This window comes from Motacilla alba, chromosome 13, assembly GCF_015832195.1.
Source record: "Motacilla alba alba isolate MOTALB_02 chromosome 13, Motacilla_alba_V1.0_pri, whole genome shotgun sequence".
Lineage (NCBI taxonomy): Eukaryota > Metazoa > Chordata > Aves > Passeriformes > Motacillidae > Motacilla > Motacilla alba.
In genome coordinates this window covers 17,339,868-17,360,481 of record NC_052028.1, presented here as the reverse complement: position 1 = coordinate 17,360,481, position 20,614 = coordinate 17,339,868, and the positions used below count along the sequence as shown (strand labels likewise).

At 52.0% G+C, this 20,614-nt stretch overlaps 1 protein-coding gene across 1 annotated transcript; it reads left to right on the top strand.

Moving 5' to 3' along the window:
• The first annotated feature begins 3,591 nt into the window (after window positions 1-3,591).
• Window positions 3,592-17,293, top strand: SPRY4 (sprouty RTK signaling antagonist 4). The gene is made up of 2 exons (XM_038150475.1): window positions 3,592-3,696; window positions 13,008-17,293. Exon 2 carries the CDS (start codon window positions 13,054-13,056, stop codon window positions 13,945-13,947), a length of 894 nt encoding a protein of 297 aa, XP_038006403.1. The 5' UTR covers window positions 3,592-3,696; window positions 13,008-13,053; the 3' UTR covers window positions 13,948-17,293.
• Window positions 17,294-20,614: the final 3,321 nt, after the last annotated feature.

The window sequence follows — 20,614 nt, the reverse complement described above, 5'->3', positions numbered from 1 at the left end:
AACCTGCACCCACTGCCAGCAAATCAGCAAATTGCACTGGCAGGACCAGCTGGGACAGGGAAGGGGCTCCTTCCTCACCCCCGTCACCGTGAGGCTCCGCCGCCAGCCAGAAAGGATTTGGAGGAGCACGGAAACCTCAGCAGATAAAGTCTACACATGTGCTCCTGGTGCAGCTCACAGACAGCAGGATGCCAGTGGCCAGGATTTCAGGCAGAGCACGGCTCCACGCTCAGAACGCCTCTGAGCCCCAGCTCCGCGCTCCCCAGGGGGTTGCACTTTCACTTTCCTAAATTGCCTGCATATTTGCTTTTTTCTGATGGCAGATTAGGAACCGTGCATTTCCTTAAACCGCCAGCTTTGGGCCAAGACACACACGCCCTGCCTGGAGCTCTGCCAGCCCACACAGCACAGGCAGGGCTGGAGATCCACGTTCCAGAGCGAGCTGCTCCAAGGGGAGCCCGGCAGCGGCGGCTGCCAGCGCTCACCAGACCCAGCTCACCAGGCAGGCTGCGCCCAGGATGCACGAGAACTAAACTAAAGAACTTCAGAGGCAAAGCAAGTGTGGCAGCAGCACAATTCATCCCAGAGAAGAAATCGCGATCAAAAATCTGCGGCCATTTCAGGGTTTAAATGGGCATGAAATGAGCGAGCGATGAATTTCCTGCTCGAGGAAGGAGCGCAGAGCTCAGTATCAGCAGCGCTGCCAACGTGGATAAACTCATTACACGTCCTGGGATAAGTGGCATTTCCCTTAAAGCCTCAGCTTCCAGAATCCCACAGAGATAACACAGGGCTCCTCCCTGCACTGCAGCAGCCCCAGAGCCCTCCCGACAAGGAGTCTCCTCCCCACAGGCACAACCTGCTCTTCACAGCAGCGTGAGGAGATCCGGGGAGCAGACAGAGCATCAGCAGAGGTGGGGAGACACCAGCCCTCCCCTGCTCAGCCCAGCCCAGCAGCATCTCCAGCTCCCCCTGTTTGCAGAGGGACTCCAGAGGAGCCAGGAACCTCCCGAGTGCAGAGCATCCTCCACCCTCACCCTGGGCTTTTGCCTCAGTGATCCCCAGCTCAGCCTCTGGATCCCGACCCAGAGCCAGAGCAGTGCCCACTGGTACCAACAGGAACAGCATTGGAGGAATTCACACACAATTCTGAATCCAAATCCACAATTCCAAACCCACACACAATTCCAAACTCACACGCAATTCCAAACCCAAATCCACAGTTCCAAACTCACACCCAATTCCAAACCCAAGCCTCGCGTGCCTGGGCACAGCAACCAGGCTGAGATCTAGCAAGAAACACCTTTGTCCATAGGGGAGAATTAGTCAAATCTTGTTTTCAATAGGTCTAAAGGAAGAGGAGAATTAGCTCCAAGATTTCCAATCTCATAACTCTCTGTTTGAAAAGGTTCCATCGATCCCAGCCATGCCAGCAAGATTCCCCGTTTTCTCTCCCGAGAGCAGCCAGGCCCCATTTCCTCCTCGCTCCTTCACACCTGGAGAACAATTTTTGTTTCCTCTTTGCAGTTTTATCGCTGGGGGCTCCAGGAGGGCAGGGGCTGCAGGGCAGTGCCCGGGGCTGCTGTGGGGTCGCAGCCTCGGGCAGCACAGAGCAGCTCGGCAGGGGCCGGGGCTCGCAGGGAGATGCTCAGCGCCGCAACAAAGCATTCCCCCGGTATTGTGCCCCCGGCATGCAGGGATAAAAGCCCTGAATCCAGAGGCGCCTGACTCTCCCACTGCTGCGGCGTTGCAGAACACTGGCAGCACTCAAATCGAGGTGCAGAATTTGTCCTGTGCCAGTGCTGTAAAATGATGGGGTCAGAGATTTTTTTGTGCTCAGGAATTGCAGTCTCTCAGCTTTGGGCTGCTTTCCAGCACGAAATACAGCACGATGATATCTTTTTCACCTTTTCTTCTATACAAGCTTTCTTAAAATCACATTTTCTTCCATTATCTCTTTATTTGCCGATTTCCAAAATCACAGACATCGAATTTCTCTGCCTGCCTGTCCTTCCAGCAGTACTTCACTGCAAAGAACGCAACCAGTAACAAAGCAACACTTTCACCAACCACCTTCTATTTATTTTCAAAAGCACCCAGCTGATAGATTTGAAAGCCGGTAAGATTTTATGCAACCTTCTGGAAAAGCTGTTCTTTAGGGAGTCTCCATCTTCTGTCCTTTCCTTGTTAAGCTGCGTTTGCCCGTGACCCACAACACGGCTCCCACTGGGAAACGCGTCTGCCCTCGGGGACAAACACACCTAGGAAATGACCAGCCTCGGAGCAGTGCTCTTGGAGGGAGAAATCCTTCCGGGAGAGAGAAACCTCCCTGGTTTTGGATCTGCGGTAACATACATTGTTTGCATTAGCGCTAAATAAACAAACAACGGGGTTTTATTCAGCGTTGTGCGGGCTTTGAAATGTCCGTGCCATAAACACGGCAGGAAACGAGCAGGGCCTCGCTTTGTGCTCTGCAATGACTCCTCACAGATATTAAAATACATCATTAATGCATCTGCAGGAAAGCAACCTGTCTGGGAGGCTCCCGGGGACCGAGGCCCCACCTGCAGCTGCCGCGGGGAGCGGAGCCGGGGCGCGGAGGGGCGGCCGCAGCCCGGCACACGCTCGGGCAGGGCTCTCCCGGCACGGAGCAGCAGCGCTGTGCTAGGCACGGCCGGGAAGGCAGAGAGCCTGCCTCGGAAGAGCCTCCCAAAAGGCGGAACACGGGCAGAGCTGCGGGGCTGGGAGCAGCGCATCCACGGCCGCACGTCCATGGAACGGGAGCCGCTGCTGCCGGGCGGGTGTGGGGAACCTGCGGCTCTACCCCAGCCCCTCTCCTCCTCAGGAGAGAAGAGCCGTGACACGAACCCACAGGTTGCACATACATCACTCGGGGCGGGTTGTGCTCGCATTTTCACCCAGGTGCTGCCACAGGGGACGGACACGGGTGCGTGACGATGCTGCGGCGAACGGAACGAGCCGCAGCTCTTAGCGCCGGCAAACGAAGCCGAGCGCTAGCGGAGAACCGTCCCCATCGTTTCACTCGTGGTCACACACCCCAAAAGCGGGGATCGCCAGAACCTCCGGCCGAAGGTGCCCCTGTCCCCCCCCGCCCCGGCTCCCGGCGAGAGGCGCTGCCCGCGCTGCCGCCCCTCGCCCCGCTCCCGGCGGGATGCGGCGGCTGGGGATGCCCGAGGGGCCGGGGCACCCTCCCGGCTGCTCCCCGGGCCCGGGCCGTGGGGAGGGGGCTCGGCGGTGCCCCCCCGGCGGTCGGGTGCCCCCCACCCCCGCCGTTACCTCCAGCCCCGGGCGGGGGGCGCGGTGCATGCGCAGCTGCCGCTGCCCTTCATTCATAAAAAAAAACCAAAAACGGGGGGGGAAAAAAAACCCCGGGAGCCGCATCCGCGCTCCCCTCCAGCCCCCATTCATAAAAGGCAGCGGAGCATGCGCGCTGCCGCCGCGGTGCCCACCCATTCATAGAGTCGGGCGGCGGCGCACGCGCACGAGCGGCCGCTGCCCTCCCATTCATAAAATAGCCATTTTCCCAGGCGGGCGGGCGGTGCAGCGCCGCTGACAGCGCCGCGCTCGCAGCCTGCCCGCACCCTGCCCGCAGCCCCTGCCCGCTGCTCCCGGCCCCGGGCCCTCGTCCGGGATTAACTCGCCTATGGAGAGATGGTCCTAGCTGAATTATTTAAAGTAAGTGCGAGATCGGTGCTTGCGAGCGGTTGTTAAATGGTTTTTTAAGTAGAAAAAGGCAAGGCTGCTCCCCGAGGGGAAAATCCTGCGCTCGTTCTGGATGTGCTGCGCTGCTCCTTACAGATCGCTGATCGGGAGCGGATTGCTGGCGATGACTTTCCTAACAGTGATTATAATTATGTACGGTGGAGAGCTGCCTGGTGCTTCCCAGCCTAGAGGAGACTTGGCATTCTGGAGAAATATCCTGTTTCTTGCAGAATTTCCATTTGTGTCCCTGCGTCTCTGATTTATCCCTCTTTCCTGCGTTCTCCCATCAACATCTGCATTTGCTGTACATATATGGCAGGCAGGTTTCGGCACACTTGGGTCGGGTTTGTCTGCAGGCTTTTACAGCAGAATAAGTGGGGTTTTTTTCTGCTGATGGGATGTCTTCTCCTTCATCCCTCCTTCCCTCCCCGAAAAGGAGCATAAATACACGGTCACCTGGGCTGACAAGTCAGAATTGGATCTTCCTTGCTGTGGAATGGATTGCCCGCATTTCCTCTCTTTTCCAAAGCCCTGTCTTGTGAGTGTCAAGTAGTTCTTAGCTGTCTCCATAATAGGACACTTCAGAAATCAGCCACTCATGTGTCAGACCTTTCCTGCATGACCTTTGCTCTTCAGCATTTTATTTCATGCAAGCCTCTTTGCCTTTTTTTCATTTTTTTTGGCCTCAGTGCCTTATTCCATCCCTGTTCTTCCCTGTCTTGCTGTACACTTGTCTTAAATCTGGATGGATGCTGCATTTTAAAGGCTAGACGAGTAACAAAAATGTGTACCTGGAATAACTTCATCTAATATATGAAATATTTTACGTGTGGAGGAAAAACCTGGGCTGGCTGCTCCTTTCTGCCAACTGCGTAGCAAAGATAAGCCAGGATTTTATTTTCTGGTACCGGTCCTGGCGTCACAGGAGAAAGACAAGCCTGGAGACGACATGTTCTGAAAATTCATTGTCAGGAGGGGAATGGAAAAAGCAGAAAGGGGCAGAAAAAAGGCACAAAGGTCTGAGAGGAGAGCAGCACTGGGAATGCAGACCTTGGGAATGGCAGTGCAAAGGAATATCACGGGGGGGAAAGGCTTCCCTCTTTCACCTCCAGTTACCAAGGGTCTGATTTCTTCTTTCAAGTCTTTTGTAGCCCCAAGTTTTTCTTTAGAGGGTGAAGGAGAGAAGGAAAGGGAAAAGGAAAAGCATCCCTGCATTATCCAGAGTGGAAAAGGCACGTTCCAGATCCTTTAAAACTTCTCCAGCTGCTGCCTTTCCTCCGCGCCATGCCAAGGGACAGCATGGCAAGAAATTGCAGTTTAATTAGCTAAAGAGGAACTCGGCTTCCCCAATATTAAAGCTTCCCCTCTCTGCCTTTATTTTGGGTTAGAGAATAAAGCTCCAATTTGTGCACGGAATCACAATGATCCCGATGACTGGCTTCCCCCTTGCCCATATAAAAATGAATGATAGCAGGAGGAGGGGCTGTTCTCAGTTATTGGAACCCCACTGGGGATGTCTCGTTGATAAATGTGCCCTTTTCCATGGGCTGCTGTGTTTTCCCTTGCTGGAAGGGACTCTATCTTGGGATTATAAAATTAAAAGGACCATTTCTGAATACTGCAGTCCTTTTGAAATTCTCCGTGAGGTATGTGCAGGGGAGAAATTATTTGTTCTCCTCCTGAAACGGCCAAACAAAAGCTGTTTTCCTGGAATCATGACTAATTCCCAAACCATACTGGGGAATGCAACATCTCAAAAAGCAATTCCTGCCCCCCCCAGAAAAAATTCTGTCCTCAGACTTCGGTGAAATAAAATTCACATCCCTTACAACACTACAGCAATAATTAATTACCACTTCTGACAGTTTTCATGAAATTAAACGTGAAAGAAAAAAATTCATTCATCACGTTGCTATATAACTTCCCAGCTTCAGCCCAGTAGTAAAAACTGCTTTTACAGGCAAACAGTTGCACAAGTGTTGTTTTTTTATCCTTTTTCCATTCAATGCAATTCATTTCCTCAAGAAAATCTACAATCCTTCCAACGAGGTTATCATTTAGTACCATTAGCCTAACAGATCATATCCGAGCTTAGTTTTCTGACCTTAAAATGAATGGTTTTGTCCAGTAAAAGGCTTTGCCTGAGAAATCCAAGTCCCCAGAGATCTGAATGCTAGTGGGCCAAAATGTGCTTTATTCACTCGCACCATAGGAACAGACTCTAGCTGGACAGAGACAGCTTCTTGGAAGTCTACAGGTCTCATTTCCCAGCTCCTGAATTTCCATGCTCTGGCAAGAATTTAGTGTCTCGTTTTGAAAATGGCAGGTTTCCCTAATAAGCTTTCTAATTTTTTTCCTGCCTTATTACTTGTAGAGAAGATTCTAGCTGGCCTTAGCTAGATAAGGCTGCTAAGGAGGGGAACAAAAAGAACGAATGTCAATATTTTGTTAATATTAATACACACTTTAGGGGAAAAAATGCCTTTTTTTTCCTTTTTTTGAAGCATTTACAGCTCGACTCCAAATCCAGACAGCCGAACTCAGCCTTGATGAACTCCAACCTTATGAATTATTCTTAATCCCACATTAAAAACATGTGCTTGCTGCAAGGTCTCCTTTAACTGCCTCTCAGAGTAGTCTTCCTCATTAAAAGCTCTGATTGAGCCCTTTGGCTCGCCCCAGGCGCAGCGTGTCCCTTGTCACCGCTGGCAGGCCTGGACAAGAGGATGTCCTTGATGCCAGACAAAGGCAGGGGCAGAATTGGTTCCCTTGCCTCCAGCTCCTCCTCTGCTGGGCCTTGGGGAGCAAATCCTTTATTGATCACCTGGGTGGGACCCTGTCCTGTCCCCTCAGTCCCCTCAGCACCCCTGTCCTGTCCCTCAGCGCCCTGCCCAATGCTCAGGTGCAGCTCTGCCCAACACTTCTAAAGTGCTTTTAAACCAAAAACTGCTTTTTAACCAAACCAGCAGAGGAGGCAGACTGGTGGTACAGATCAGACTTGGCACCGGGTGCCATCGATTCTGAGCTGTGCTGCCCTGCACAGGCCTGGAAACGTTTCTGCCCACCCCTGGCATGACACTGCCTCCAGTGTACTGCTTGCAATTCTGATCATTTCCTGTATTAGGCTAAATATTCTATGCTTTGCTTGTTTTCTTCCTCTTGCACTGTATTTTCAGAAATCCCCGTGTCACAGACAGCAAAGAAAAGAAACCAATTTCTGCAGTGCATTTACTGCAGCTGCTGCTGCCTCTGTGCCAGTGTCAGTGAGTGACTGTCTCAACTCTGCCAAGACCAGTTCAACTTTTGCATTGGAAATGGAGTCACAGAACGGTTGGGGCTGGAAGGGACCCTGAAGCCCATCCAGGGCCACCCCAGCCATGGCAGGGACACCTTCCCCTGTCCCAGGCTGCTCCAGCCCCATCCAGCCTGGCCTGGGGCACTGCCAGGGATACCAGATCCAGCTGCTCTGGGCACCTGTGCCAGGGCTCCACCCTCCCAGGGAACAATTCCTTCCTAAAATTTCATCTGGCCAGTCTAGTATCAGTGACCAAGAGCAGGTGTGATCCCTCTGAGGGTGCCAGGATTCGGAGCTGAGACCCAAAGCAGACCCCCAGAGGAGCAGCTCAGCTCTTGCCCTGTCCCGGTGCAAGGCTCAGCCTTCCATCAATCCCTGGCAATTTCTCCATCCCTTCTTCACAGAACTTTGTGATTCCCAACCTCTTCAACAGCTGGGAAATTCTTGGAAACCTGTGATTGGAAATTCATGTTGAAGCATCAAATTTGCTTTGTTCTGTTTACAGTTGGACTTTTCTATCCTAAAGGTCTTTTCCAACCCTAACAGCTCTAACATAAGGAGGGGCTTTTTGTGCCCCGGTGCTCTCCATGCCCCCAGCACCGTCACAACCATTTTCATTTATAAGAACATCACAAATGTAATGGTGCTGGAGGCAGCCACCAGCCCCTGGCAAAGGGCAGCACGGCACCCCTGCAGGTTCAGCAGCTCCCTGGTGTTCCAGGGCTCAGTCCAGGCTCCAGAAAGGAGCCACCAGACATGTCACAGCACACAGAGGGGACAATCCAGTGCCAGCAACCCCAGGAGAAATCTTGGCTTGCTGAGGCTCCTCCTGCCCCCGGTGCTGTCAGACACAACAGAAGGGACAGGCTGCTCATGAGGTGTAATTAAGGTGTAATTAATTAGAGAGAGATGAGTGGCCCCTGATCTGGAGCACGAAGCTGACAAAGACAGAAGGGCTTTGGTGGCTGCATCACTTCCCTGCCCACACCAGGACCTCTCAGCAAACACACCCCAAGCAGCACATTTGGGGCTTTTTGGTTTTCTGTGACATTTGAATTCCCTTTAGACATTTCAGGTGTCCAAAAAGGGTTGGGCAAATCTGTGGGACCTTGTACCTGATGCTGGCTGCAGAGGAGGAGCTCGTGGAAGCTTTTCCCATTTTCCTGCTGGCTGCACTGGGGACGTGGCAGTCCTGGGTTGGCCAGGATTGCTTCCACATGGGACCCTCCCCTGGACTTAAGTCCCTTACTCTAGTTATCCCTTTATTACCACAAACATCTAGAGTATTGTTAAACATGTGAGAAAGAGCTTATTAAAATTATTAACCAGTGGGTGACTCGGTTATGAACATTAGATATTTCTGTGCTCACTGGAATTTTAAGTCAAGATCCATTTTGTTTTTCAGTTACTGGAAGATTTGTTGTCCAACTCCACTCTGAAAATAAAGATGTTAGAACCTTATTCTTTCAAAACTTGCTCTGAAGACAGTAATGAGTTTTCCTGAGGGTTTATGTGACTTTCTCATGGAATTGCCTACAAGGGCAAAATGATGTAGGCAAATCCTAAATCCTACTAAAACATAAAATGCCTTTTGTTTTAATTTCATCTGATTTCAAAACCCTACAAAACTTTGAGTCTGAAATAACACCAAAACACTTTACAGTAACAGTTGGTTTCCTACAACTTTAGGACTTGCAATTACCCGGTACAACAGTAATTTTAAATTGGCCATATCTTGATGAAGAGATGGAACAAACACTGCAACACGTGTATGAACTTGACTTTGGAGTCCAATTTTACTCCCTTGGAAGGAAGTATATTTTGACTTGAAAATTGTATGTGGTGAGTGACTCTACAGTCATGGGGGAAGAGAATTTTTTCTCTTCATGGGAGTTTGCTGCCTTGGAAAGAACCAAGATACTCATGAATTTTTCTTCCTGTTGTCTACTTTAAGAAAATCATCTGTACAGCTGCAACCAGTGAGTTAGTGCCTGTTTTAATGCTGTAATACATCTGTAATTACCTGTGATCAAAAATTAATTAATTTTGTGTGCTGCATGGCTTTTTTCCCCTCAATTGAAATGCAATTTACAGTCAGGATTAGTGCAGTGGACAACAAAGATCCCTAAGGTTGCTCCCCTCAGCTCTTGTCCTCTTTCAGGAGCTAAAGTTCTGCCAGGTTACCCCAAACGTGAATTTTGATTTGGGATCTGGCTGGGATAAGCTCTATAAATTCAGTTTATGAGGTGCCAGTGTTGCTGCTGCAGGCGGTGTCATCCTTGTGAGCAAACACCCCACGTGTGTGGTGGGTTTGGGGGGAGGTGAAGGAAATGCTGCCCTGCCTCTGGGTTCACATCCACCAGAAAAGGTCCCGTTGTGGTGTCCTGGGGGATCCTCCAGGGAGCTCACAAGGCCCCACCAGGTGTCCAGGCAGGCACATCCCAGCCTGTGACGCTCCACAGGGGCAGTCTGGCTTATGATTTCCTCCTGCCCCAGCAGGAATCCCTGACCCTGGGCTTGGCTGGAGAGCTCTGTGCCAGGACGGGTGGAGCACCGTGTGCCTGCACGGTGAAAGGTGCCCTGTGCTGGGACACGGAGCACCAACAGAGGGAGAGGGGCCCTCAGCACAGCCACCACTGCAGCAGCTCCACCATGAGCACTGCCGTGGCTGCCCTGGGGGCAGAGCCCCGGGGACAGGAGCTGCTGGCAGGAGGAGAGCACCCAGCTCACCCCCAGTTCAGCGCTCGAGGTGTTTGGCCTGGATCTGTCACCAGCCATCTCACTGCACTGCTGGAACTTCTGGTGACAAGGCCAGCAGCAGCAGCGGAGTCATGGTCCTTGGAAAATTCCATAAATATCAGAAGCATTTGTCTGAGAGAGTGGCGTGAAAGGGGAGAGCAGTTAACTGCAGAAACCCTCTGCTCAGGAGAGATGGGGCAGGGCAGAAAGTGAAGGACCACGTGTCCAAGCACCAAAACCTGTCAGGGTGCACATCTGGGGTGGTTTAAAGGTGATCTTGATTGAGCCAGAGAGACACTGTGGCCAGAGCAGGGGTCTGGGAATGGGGAGAGCTGGGTCTTGTTTGCCTGTTCTCCCTCCACAGGTTTTATCCAAGTAGATCCTGTGCTCAGACACCTGCAGGGTCTTTGAGTTCACCATGTCAGGCTTCCTTTCCCCTTGTCCTGCAGAAATAGTTTGTCCATTAAAAAGACAATTTGAAACTGTACTACCGTGAAAAAAGAGGATGAAAAACTTCCATCCTTAGCTCTCCTGACGTGTGGTGTTTAGCCCGGGGTCCCTCTCCTTTCTGTGGTAATTAACTGAAATCTTGATTAGCATTATCTCAGATAAGCCATCTTTAACATCTGCCTGCCCGAGACCCCGTCTGTGCTCGGGGGTGTTTGAGGAGTGGCCTGGCTCTGATCCTTCCCCAGATTAATCTGGTGACACCATTTCTGTGTGATGGCATCACTGGCCCTGGCCCACGGCAGACTGGGCACTGCAGAGTTAAAAAGCCTGAGTGCCACCTCCAGGGGCTCCCACACTGCCACCAGCGATGCAGAACACCCTCGGTGTGCCACCCTGGGGCACAGCTGCCACCCTGGGGACAGGCACCACCAGCTCACGGCCTGGGCGAGCAGCTCTGCTCCACACGCTGCTGCCACACAGGGTGCCTTAAAACACACGGTTCTCCATGGATCCAGTGGGAACGTGGTGAACAGAGCGGATTCCTGAGAGCTGGTACCAAGTGGGAGTGGGCAGAGAGCCCTGGAGAGGCCACGAAGGCAGGGCTGAGGAGGAGCAGACAGGCTGGAGCACCCTGCAGCGCTGCCACCATTTCCTCCAGCTACCTTCCATCTAAGATCAGCTCTGCTGCACTTACTCTTGGCAACCAAAACAGCTGCATCTCTCTCCTTAAAAAAAAAACAAAAACAACAAAAAACCCAGTGGAATCAAAGTCTCCCTGCAAATGTAACACACAGCCGACACAGAACTGATGATTTTGCTAAACTCCGACTTGCAGCAAATACTTTTTATATCATGACACTGGATTCTGATGCACAAAAGAAAATCAAGTTCTTTTCCCTCTGCATGCACCACAGTTGTCAGAATCATTGCTTCTCTTTGTTTTTTACATACAGTAACTAGGAAGAGATGCTTTATAAACCCTCTTGTTCCTCCAGTCAGGATGTCAATGAGCTATGAATAATGAAATAAAAAAAACCCCAAATGAATGGCCAAGACCCAGCGGAGAATTTTAACTGGGGAAGAGCAGCAGCGTAAGGGCTGCATGACAATAACGATCACGACTGCTAATAAAGCATTTCTTCCTGCTGGTGTGGTGCAGGGCACAAAGGGGGCCCGGCAGGCCGGATGCGGAGCCGGACCCGGCATGTGCCGCCCTGCCCACGCTGCGGCCTCAGCCCGCCCGCCCTCCCACTGATCCCGGGAGAACTGGCACCTCTCCAGCCCCAAATGCCAAGGGATCCATCAAAGCAACGATTTGCGAACACAAGAGTGGACTCTGGTGGCATTTTTCAGGGGGTAAAAATGGGCTTCCCTCTCTTCTTCCAAGAACGCGGAGTCGGTTCTTGCTCCGGTTTTTGCGGGGTTGTGTTTGTTTTAGGGGAGATGTGCTCTGGCAGAAGTGCACACTCGTTGACACACACACTTCTCGGGCATTATTTGGTTGTAGCTGGATGCAGTTTTTTCCTTTTTCCCACTGCTGTGATATAAAAAGTCATGGAACCACAGAATCATTTAGGTTGGAAAAGACCTTTAGGATCCTCGAGCCCAGCTGTTAAACCAGCGCTGCCAAGTCCAAATCTTTCACGCTGTTGGAGAAGGTTAATTTATTTGTTGAACACAAACAACTGGCAATGCCTTAAGCCGTTCACTACTTCCTTTTTCTTGATACCAGCAGCTTTTCCCCTCCTGCGACCAAAGCTTTACTCACCCCTTCTTTCAACTGATCTCCAGCATTATATTATTTATGAATAAAGGTCACCCCGTGAGGAAATGGCACATCTACTAGAAAACAATGTGCACTTTCTAAATTTGAACTGAGTCGTTTCCGTTCTTTGATTTAAGTTTAGTTACTTCCTGTGGTTTCTTGTCCTACGCCACTGCTGAATCTTTGGATTGACTCCAGGATAAATTGCACTCTTTCAATGAAATTAGAAACTGCGGCGCTGACGGCTCAGCCAGGGCGGCTGGTAAACAGCGCTTCAGCTGAATCGTGGTGCACTCAGTGGGCTGCACGAGCGTCCCGTTACCTGGGTGAGGTGATGGACCCAGCCCGAGCCGCGTGGGTGCTCTCCTGGGAGCTGCACCCTCGGCTCCCACCCTGGTTTGCCACCAGACAAGGTGCTGAGCAAGCACTTCCACCCCCCCTGGCAGGGATAAAGGAGCCTCTGGAGCCAGCGGCTCCTGATGGAGAGGGGACACTTCCTCACCAAAATCAATCCATCCTCCCACAGGCAGATCCTCGGTCAGCAAGGACAGGTGCTCAGCCCCATGCTCAAAGCACCTTTGTACCAGGCTAATGCTTCCACCAGCCATAATCCTGCATCAGTTTTTTTAGGGATCAAGGTCAAGTGGGGAAAACCTCCACAGTTTAGAGAAATCATTTCAGGAAATTTGCTGACAAAACCACATGTAAATGTACACCAGTAGCCCCAAGATGTGCCTTCCCTCAGTAAAACCATGAGTGGGCTCTTCAGGAGCCTGCAGTGACTGCAGCCCTCCCAGGGCTGGAAGAGCTATAGGTGGCCAAGGTCAGGGAGAGGGACATGGCAGCAAAGAAGGAGTGAGGCAATTTGTACCTGAGTGCTCTCCCTCCCTTGGACACGCGTTTACCTTACAAGACCTTCAGCACAACAACCAGCTCAGCAAGGAGCCCTTTTGGGCTGGGATTGCAGGATGCCACAATAACAATGCGCTCTCTCTCTCTCCCCCATCCCTTTTCTTTCTCCTTCCCTTCTCCCAGGACACTTAAGCACAGATTCTGCCCCAGCAGTCAGCCCGATTTCTCAATGGAGCCCCGGATCCCTCACAACATCACCGTTGTCCCCAACTCTGTGATGGTGCAGCCCTTGCTGGACAGTCGGATCCCCTACGGGCGGCTGCAGCACCCGCTGACCATCCTGCCCATCGACCAGATGAAAACCACCCACATGGAGAACGACTACACCGACAACCCCGGCGCCTCGCAGCCGCCGGCCCAGAAGCGTCCCCGAGCGCCCCACGAGCTGGGCCTGGCCAGCCAGCACCCGCAGCGCTGCGAGCAGGATGTCACCCACCCCTGGATCTCCTTCAGCGGGCGCCCCAGCTCCATCAGCAGCAGCAGCAGCACGTCCTCCGACCAGAGGCTCCTGGACCACATGGCCCCGGTGCCCGTGGCAGAGCAGTCGTCGCCCCGCGCCGTTCGCATCCAGCCCAAGGCGATCAACTGCAAGCCTCTGGACCTGAAGGGCCCCGTGTCCCAGGAGCTGGACAAGCACTTCCTGCTGTGCGAGGCCTGTGGGAAATGCAAGTGCAAGGAGTGTGCCCTGCCCCGGACTCTGCCCTCGTGCTGGGTGTGCAACCAGGAGTGTCTGTGCTCGGCGCAGAACCTGGTCAACTACTCCACCTGCATGTGCCTGGTCAAGGGCGTCTTCTACCACTGCACCAACGAGGACGACGAGGGCACGTGCGCCGACCACCCCTGCTCCTGCTCCCACTCCAACTGCTGCGCCCGCTGGTCCTTCATGAGCGCCCTGTCCCTGGTGCTGCCCTGCCTGCTCTGCTACCTGCCCGCCACCGGCTGCGTCAAGCTGTCCCAGAGGTGCTACGACCAAGTGAGCCGGCCCGGATGCAGATGCAAAAACACAAACAGTGTCATTTGCAAGGCACTGCCCGAGAGCAAAGGGGCAGAAAAGCCCTTTTAACGGTTCGGGAGGACGGAGTTGGGAGGATGCTCACGGAGCAGGGTGGTGTTGGCTCTTTTTAATAACCTGTGTTCTGAGGAGAGCGTCAGCCTCTTGCCTTCGGAGAAAGCAGAAGCAACTGTTTCCACAAACTGAAGCACTTTGGGTTATTCAGGGTTTTTGGAACTGGTCGCAGTTTAAATAGATGGGGCCAAAGGAGGAATGTTAATAATGCAGAGTGAAGGCTGCAAACCCACGTACATCATGAAGTACAGCTGCTGAAAAACTCCCAGCTTGGAGGGACGGCTGCTCACCAGGCCTGCACACCACAGGAACCATTAACTGCTCGCTTGGCAGGCGCCGCCTCACAGCCAATCCCCGTTCCCAGCTGCAAAAAGCTGCTTTGAATTCAGATTCAGGGCAGGCTACTTGCTTCCTGTCTCCTTCCAAACCCCAGCTCGCTCCCAGCATCCTGTTGAAGGTGATGGGGGAACTCCCTCCACCCTCCTTCCCTCCTAGACACCACTCCAAGGGCTGGTTGCACACTCAGTACGTGTTTCTCAGAAGCTTTCTGTGTCTCTCAAAGATTTTCGGACCAGAAGTGAAGCTACATTTCATTTGTTGACGGGTCTTCTGCCCTTTGGGCACATCCCACCTGGCCCCACTGCTCTGGACCCTCTTTCTAAAGCAAGATGGTAGCGGGGCTGCTCCTCCCAGGAGGAATTGCAGCACGATGTGTTCAGGCAGTTGTATCCACACCTCCTGCCTGAAAGCTGATCCTTGGCATCAGGTTTCACCCGATGGAATATGAGTTTTCCCTCAGCAGAGCAGCCCCTCTGCAGGAGGAAGGTGGCTGAGCCCGCGTCCCCAGGCCAGGGATGTAACTCCAGCCACAAAGCGAAGACGGGTGGGGTTTGTTCCTCTGAACCTCTTAAGCTCTGGTAAGAAGTCACACAAACCTAAGTGTACGATGCACATAGATGTATTTTTCTAGGGGTCTCAATCCTGTACCTCCCCTCCTGGAACAAGCTCTTCTTTGCTCATTAGGTATTAAGATTTGTTTTTGTCTTGGGGGTGAATGGCATTTGCTTGAAGTACAGCACATTCCCCCACCCCTATTGCTGCTGTTTGACTTTTGCCTCTTCTGTACAAAAGTGTCTTTTTAAATGTAAAGAATGCTTTTAGTGTTTATTTTAGTGTTAACACACACTAGGGAAAGCCAGGGGAAGGAAGAGAGCGCAGTTAACGAGCGGGCCCGTGGTTTTCAGCACGCAAATATTGGCTCTGCCCGTGCCCCCATCCTGGGGCTGGTTCTGCCTTCCCCACGGATGCTGTGACCCCTCTCTCTTGACAACTACAAGGTGCTAAACAAGAATCTTGATCCAAACATGCAACGCTCTAACGAGTAGGTAGGTACTTGTTGCATGCAGAAAACCGACCTAGTCTCTCTTGGTGTTTTTAATTAGAGGAGATTTCCTCGGTAAATGCACAGCAGTGACAGTGAAATGTCATCTCTAATTAGATAAGCAATAGGCAGAGCTCATGTAGCACTTCCAGGAATCCCGTTGGCCTGGCTGCAGCCGCGGGTAGGGGCTGGCAGGAGCGCCCTGCTGGGGCTCTGCTGTCTTTGGGCTGCAGAATTCAGCTCAGCTGGACGACTTGGGGTTTAGCTCAATGGAATTGTAGATATTTATTGAATGGGGGAGTTAAAAAAAAAAAAAGAGAAAACCAACCAACTTTTCTATTTATAACACTGCTAGCTTGTACATGCTGAATCTCAGAAAAAAGGATGTAATGTGTGTTACAGATACCAGTTCCCATAGGGTAGCCTCATGCTAACTGTATGTGGCACCAGGAGGCAGGTGGGGATCCAGAGCTGTATTTATTATCTTGCACAAATTGGAGGGGGAAAGATAAAAGGAAAACCAACCCCAAACTGGCTGAACTGTTGGTTGAATGTATAAGATATTGTATTTAATAAGAGAAATCATTTTCCTAAGATACAAGCAGGCTAGAAAAGGCCAGCAGGAGAGGTATTTACCTGCTGCCCTCCTCTGTTGGGATCACATGTGTCCAAACGGCCTCCACCCACGGCTGCTTTGCCTTTCTGACCCTCTGCCCCTGGCTGCTCCTGGGGAACGTGTGCTGAAAACCTGCACTGGCAGAGCCCTTGGCTTGGCTGCATGGTCCTCGAGAGCAAAGGCGCCGCTGGAATGGTCGCCACTGTGCCAATCTACACTCATGTACATACTCCCAGCACTCCCAGCTGGGCTCCCTCTCACTGTACATAGCTGTAAACTATTTCTCTGTTGGTTTGTTTTGATACCTAAGCCCTGTAAAGCCGACGATGCCGCGCTGGAGCCGGCCAAGCCTTGTGGATGTGTTAGAGCAGTGGTCAGCGTAGCAGAGTGACCCTCCCTCCTCCCCTGGCTCCCAGCACGGCCCCTGGACTCTGCCCCAGCCCTCCCAGCCCCAGGCATGGCAGGAAGGTGCTGAGCCCTGGCTGGAGCTGGGCAAGGGCCGGGCTTGGCCCAGCCGGGGCTCTGCCAGAGGGAGCAGCTCCCGTCAGGAACGTCGGTATTCCCTCTCCTCCCCATCCCAGCAATTCCATCCCCCGCTCCCTCCGAAGGTACTTGGGGCTCCTGCCACCCCAGAGATGTACCCCGGGCATGGTGTCGCCGTGTCACAGCCCCACAGCTTTGCCATCCTCCCAGGCAGAGCCCCCTGCTAAGGAAGGGACAGCTGCTGACGAGCGCGGAGCTCTCCAGCCACGGCACTGCCCTGGGACACACAGAGGCAGGAGGGCAGGGCAGGGCAGCTGCCCCTGGCACAGGTGCCGTGCTCTGGAGGAGCAGGAGGATGGCAGGGCACCTGCGCTGCTCACTAATTCCTGCAGCAGGTTCATGGCAGAGTTTGCCCCTGCCCTCACAAATCAGCCCAGACAGCAGGAAGGGGGCACCTGAGGGTGCTGGCAATGCCACACCACATTCCCAGCAGGAGCAGAACAGCCCCAACAGACAAACACCTGTCACCACAGCCCTGTGCCCGTGCCCACCAGGTGCCAGGAGCAGATCCCAGATTTGGTGCTCCCTGGGCACCGGCTTTGCCACCCTGATGAGCCCTCACCCTTCCCAGCACTGGGTATTCCCTTCCTCTCCCATGCTCAGACACCCTGAGAAATATTTCCCCCATCTCCTCTTACCACCCCCTCACATGTACACCCTGAAAAGTTACCACAGAAGGTTTTTTTCTTTGTACAGAATATTTATTTTGAAGCTCTATTTTAATAGTATTTATTTTAGAAAGTCTACTATTGTAAGAGTTCTTCTGTTTGTGAAGAAAAACAAGTACTGATGAATGTACTGATCTAGAAATTATATATATATATATATATATAAATATATATTGTTAAATATATAAATGGCTGTTGTGGTTCTTTTTAAAAAATGCCAAGAATGTTTATAGCAACTATTCTAAAAATACAAGCAGAGAGTAGCCCAGAATTGGTTATTTGATGCTCTCCAGCCCTGCCAAAGAGCTCAGGGTGATGCCGGGGCTGCCCTGCCCCACAGCCTGGCACATCAGGGGCTCATCAATTGATTACCCTCAAATCCCTGCGGTGGGAAGAGCCAGCAGCTCGGTGAGGAGGAGCGCCCTGCTCTGTGAACTTGTAGGAGCAATCCTCTCCTTCCCTGCGCCCCTGAAACATGCCAGCCTGGGAGTCAGGCTGCTCCTTCACGGGGCTGAGCCCTCAGTGTGACAGGGGCATCGCCACCGAAGAGAGCCAGCCACAAAGCCAGCAGCCCCACACAGAGGGGTTGTGCCAGCCCCATCCCACAGAGCCTCCCACAGCACTTCAGCCCCACTGCCAGCCCCCTGCTCCTCTTTTCCAGGGGCACAGCTGCACTGCCTGCACCAGAGCGGCCCCACCAGGGCCATGGGGGGCACAGAGCCTCCTCCAGCCCAGCCCAGGCCACCCCAAGGTCCCCCCCATCACGGGAGCAGCCAGAACTCTCCCACCCCCTTGGAAAAGGGCAAGAAGCTGCCAAGGACCAACTCCCTGGGTCCCTGCTCGCCCTGCACAGCCGCTGAGCCACGTCCTGGGGCTCCCACCCACCAGCACCCAGCACCCTTCCTGCCCCCAGCTCCTGATGTGTCACCAGCATCACACTGGACTGCTAAAAATACAGGATCCGGGCTATTTTTCACCATTCCTGTTATTTATTTGCACACACTGTGGAGCTGTGACTCACTGGAAGCTGTGCCATGTTTTGTGTCATCGCAGAGGTAACCCGAGTGTGTTACCTGGCCTGAAATAATATTATTGAAACAATAATGTTGAATTAGTCAATGGATCAGATAAAGAGACAGTAACTGCACTGTGCGGATCACGACACCGGATGCCAAAAAATTTGCAATGAGGAAAAGGTACTGAATTTGTTATGCTGGGGTGGTTTCTCTTCTTTTTTTTTTTTTAACAAACAGGCTGAGCCAGGATGTATAAATTTAAATCAGAGTTTGGCAACACCAACTGATGTCTTGCACATAAAGCTTTAAAAATACCAACACGACGCTCATGTCTCTCTGCTGGAAGTGAACCAGAGCACTCTGCTTGATTTGAGCAGTAGATGTTAAAACAATATTTTTTAAATCTATCAGAATTATCAGCTTTTTTTTTTTTTTTTAGTCCTTTTTTACATAATTTTCTATTGGCTCTCAAAGGAAACCAACTCCAATTCCACAAGTGTAGGCTATGGAATGGTGAAGAGATGAACAGAGCTAAGAGTACAACAGACTTCCCAGGCCCTCGAGCAAGCCCAGCTCTTGGATATCAGACCTGAATTTCTAGAGAATCAAAACACCCTAAAAATACCCTAAATCAATGTATTAATTCTGAGAGAATGGGCTGAAACTTACAGACACTATGAACTTACAGAAATGAGTGACCAGTTTGAGCAGGTTGCATCCCTTGATCCCTTTCAACCCAAACCATTCTGGGATTCTACAAAATGAGATAAAAACCTAATTTTTAATTCCTTTTAAAACTGTTTTTCTAAAATATATACTTAATAAACACAATGGGATTTTCCCAAAGGTGTTAGTGTTGCAGACAGGTAAAATATGTTATAAGAAGAAAGGCCTCATGAAATCAGGCCTCGCTCTGCTTGTCTGCCACTTCTTCTAACTGCAGACAACTTGCAAGTTCCCAGATGAAACAATCTTGGGTATGAAAAGTTTGTGAACACAACAACCTATTCCTTGGGGAGAAAAATAGAGGCACCTCTATAAACAATAGATCTTGTCCCAAGAGAATCCACGAAGGAAGAATGTAAACGCCTGAATCTGAGTAGGTGCACACAAATCGCCTTCTGAGCACTAAGAAAACTATCAGCACACGAGGTCTGTGAAAACTACAAAGTGAGTCATGTGAGTAAAGAACTGGCTTTTCTGCATGCAGAAAATGGAGTGCCAGGTGACTTATTCCAGCATGGCTGGAGCCCAACGTGATCTGCAGAAGGCAGCAGCCGAGCCCTGCTGCGGTAGCGGCTCGCGGGACCGGAGTGCAGAACGGGCAAAGCCACAAAGACACGGCCACAGCCTGGGCAGGGAAGAAATGTGGAAAAGGAGGAGCCCCACTTTGTGAGGTACAGCACGCCTGTCGCAATACGGCGTGAAATGAACGATGCTCACACGCTGAGGTGTTCAAGGCAAGAAAGAGCGCGTTTCTTTCCCGACCTCGATGTTTATAGAATTCCAAAGGCGACCATGGATTGGAGGACGAAATTGCCACCTCTCCAACCACACTGCTCAAACCAGCAGTCCATCCATTCTCTCCTCCTCCAGAAAGGAATGCAAAACAATCATTATTTACATGAAAGTGCGCGAGAAACTCCATTACAAAAACGTGAACATCAGAAGGCTTGGAAGAACTTTAGAAGAACAGGGCGACACGTGCCAGCACAGCCATCGGCGCAACCGGCCGTGCCTCGCCGGCCGTGGGGTCAGCACCACGGAAACAAAACTCAAGTGGTGAAGACACAAACCCCTCACGGGTCAGCCATGCACAGTGTGGGACTCACTGAAGTGTGCACAACTTCCCGGGACTGCACGCTCCCGGTGAAAGCCCAGCGGCCAGCTCGGTGTCACGACGGGTCCACGTGGCTGCCACCACCACCCCTGCCACTCGGCCATGGCAGAGTTCTGAGCCTCTAACTCTGGGTGAGCACGGCAAGGAGATGCTGCAGCACAGGGGCTGCACTGCTCCTACAGCGCCATTTCCCAGAAATAAATAATTGGGATAAATTGAAATAATCTCACTGGGATTAGCGGTGTGTGATGGGGTGATGGAGGCTGAGCCCCATTCCTGGCCAGACACAGAGCTGGCTCCTCACAGGGCTCCTCACCAGCACACAGCACCCAGGGATGAGGTTTGGCTCCGTTGTGTGAGGCAGACAAATGGCCGGGACAGAGATAAATTGCCTTTGCACTTTGTTTTACTTCCTCCCCATAATAACCTCCTGTGGGAGCACTGAATCCCTGGACTCCCGCTCCGGCCCCTGCTGAGCACCATAAAACTTCAGGGATGTCCTCAGAGGGGGTTCCCACACAGGGCAAGGAGGAATTGGCAACGGGGGTCAAGGCAAAGCCTTTCAGCAGGGTCTCAGCCTCCTCTTGCACCCACACAGCC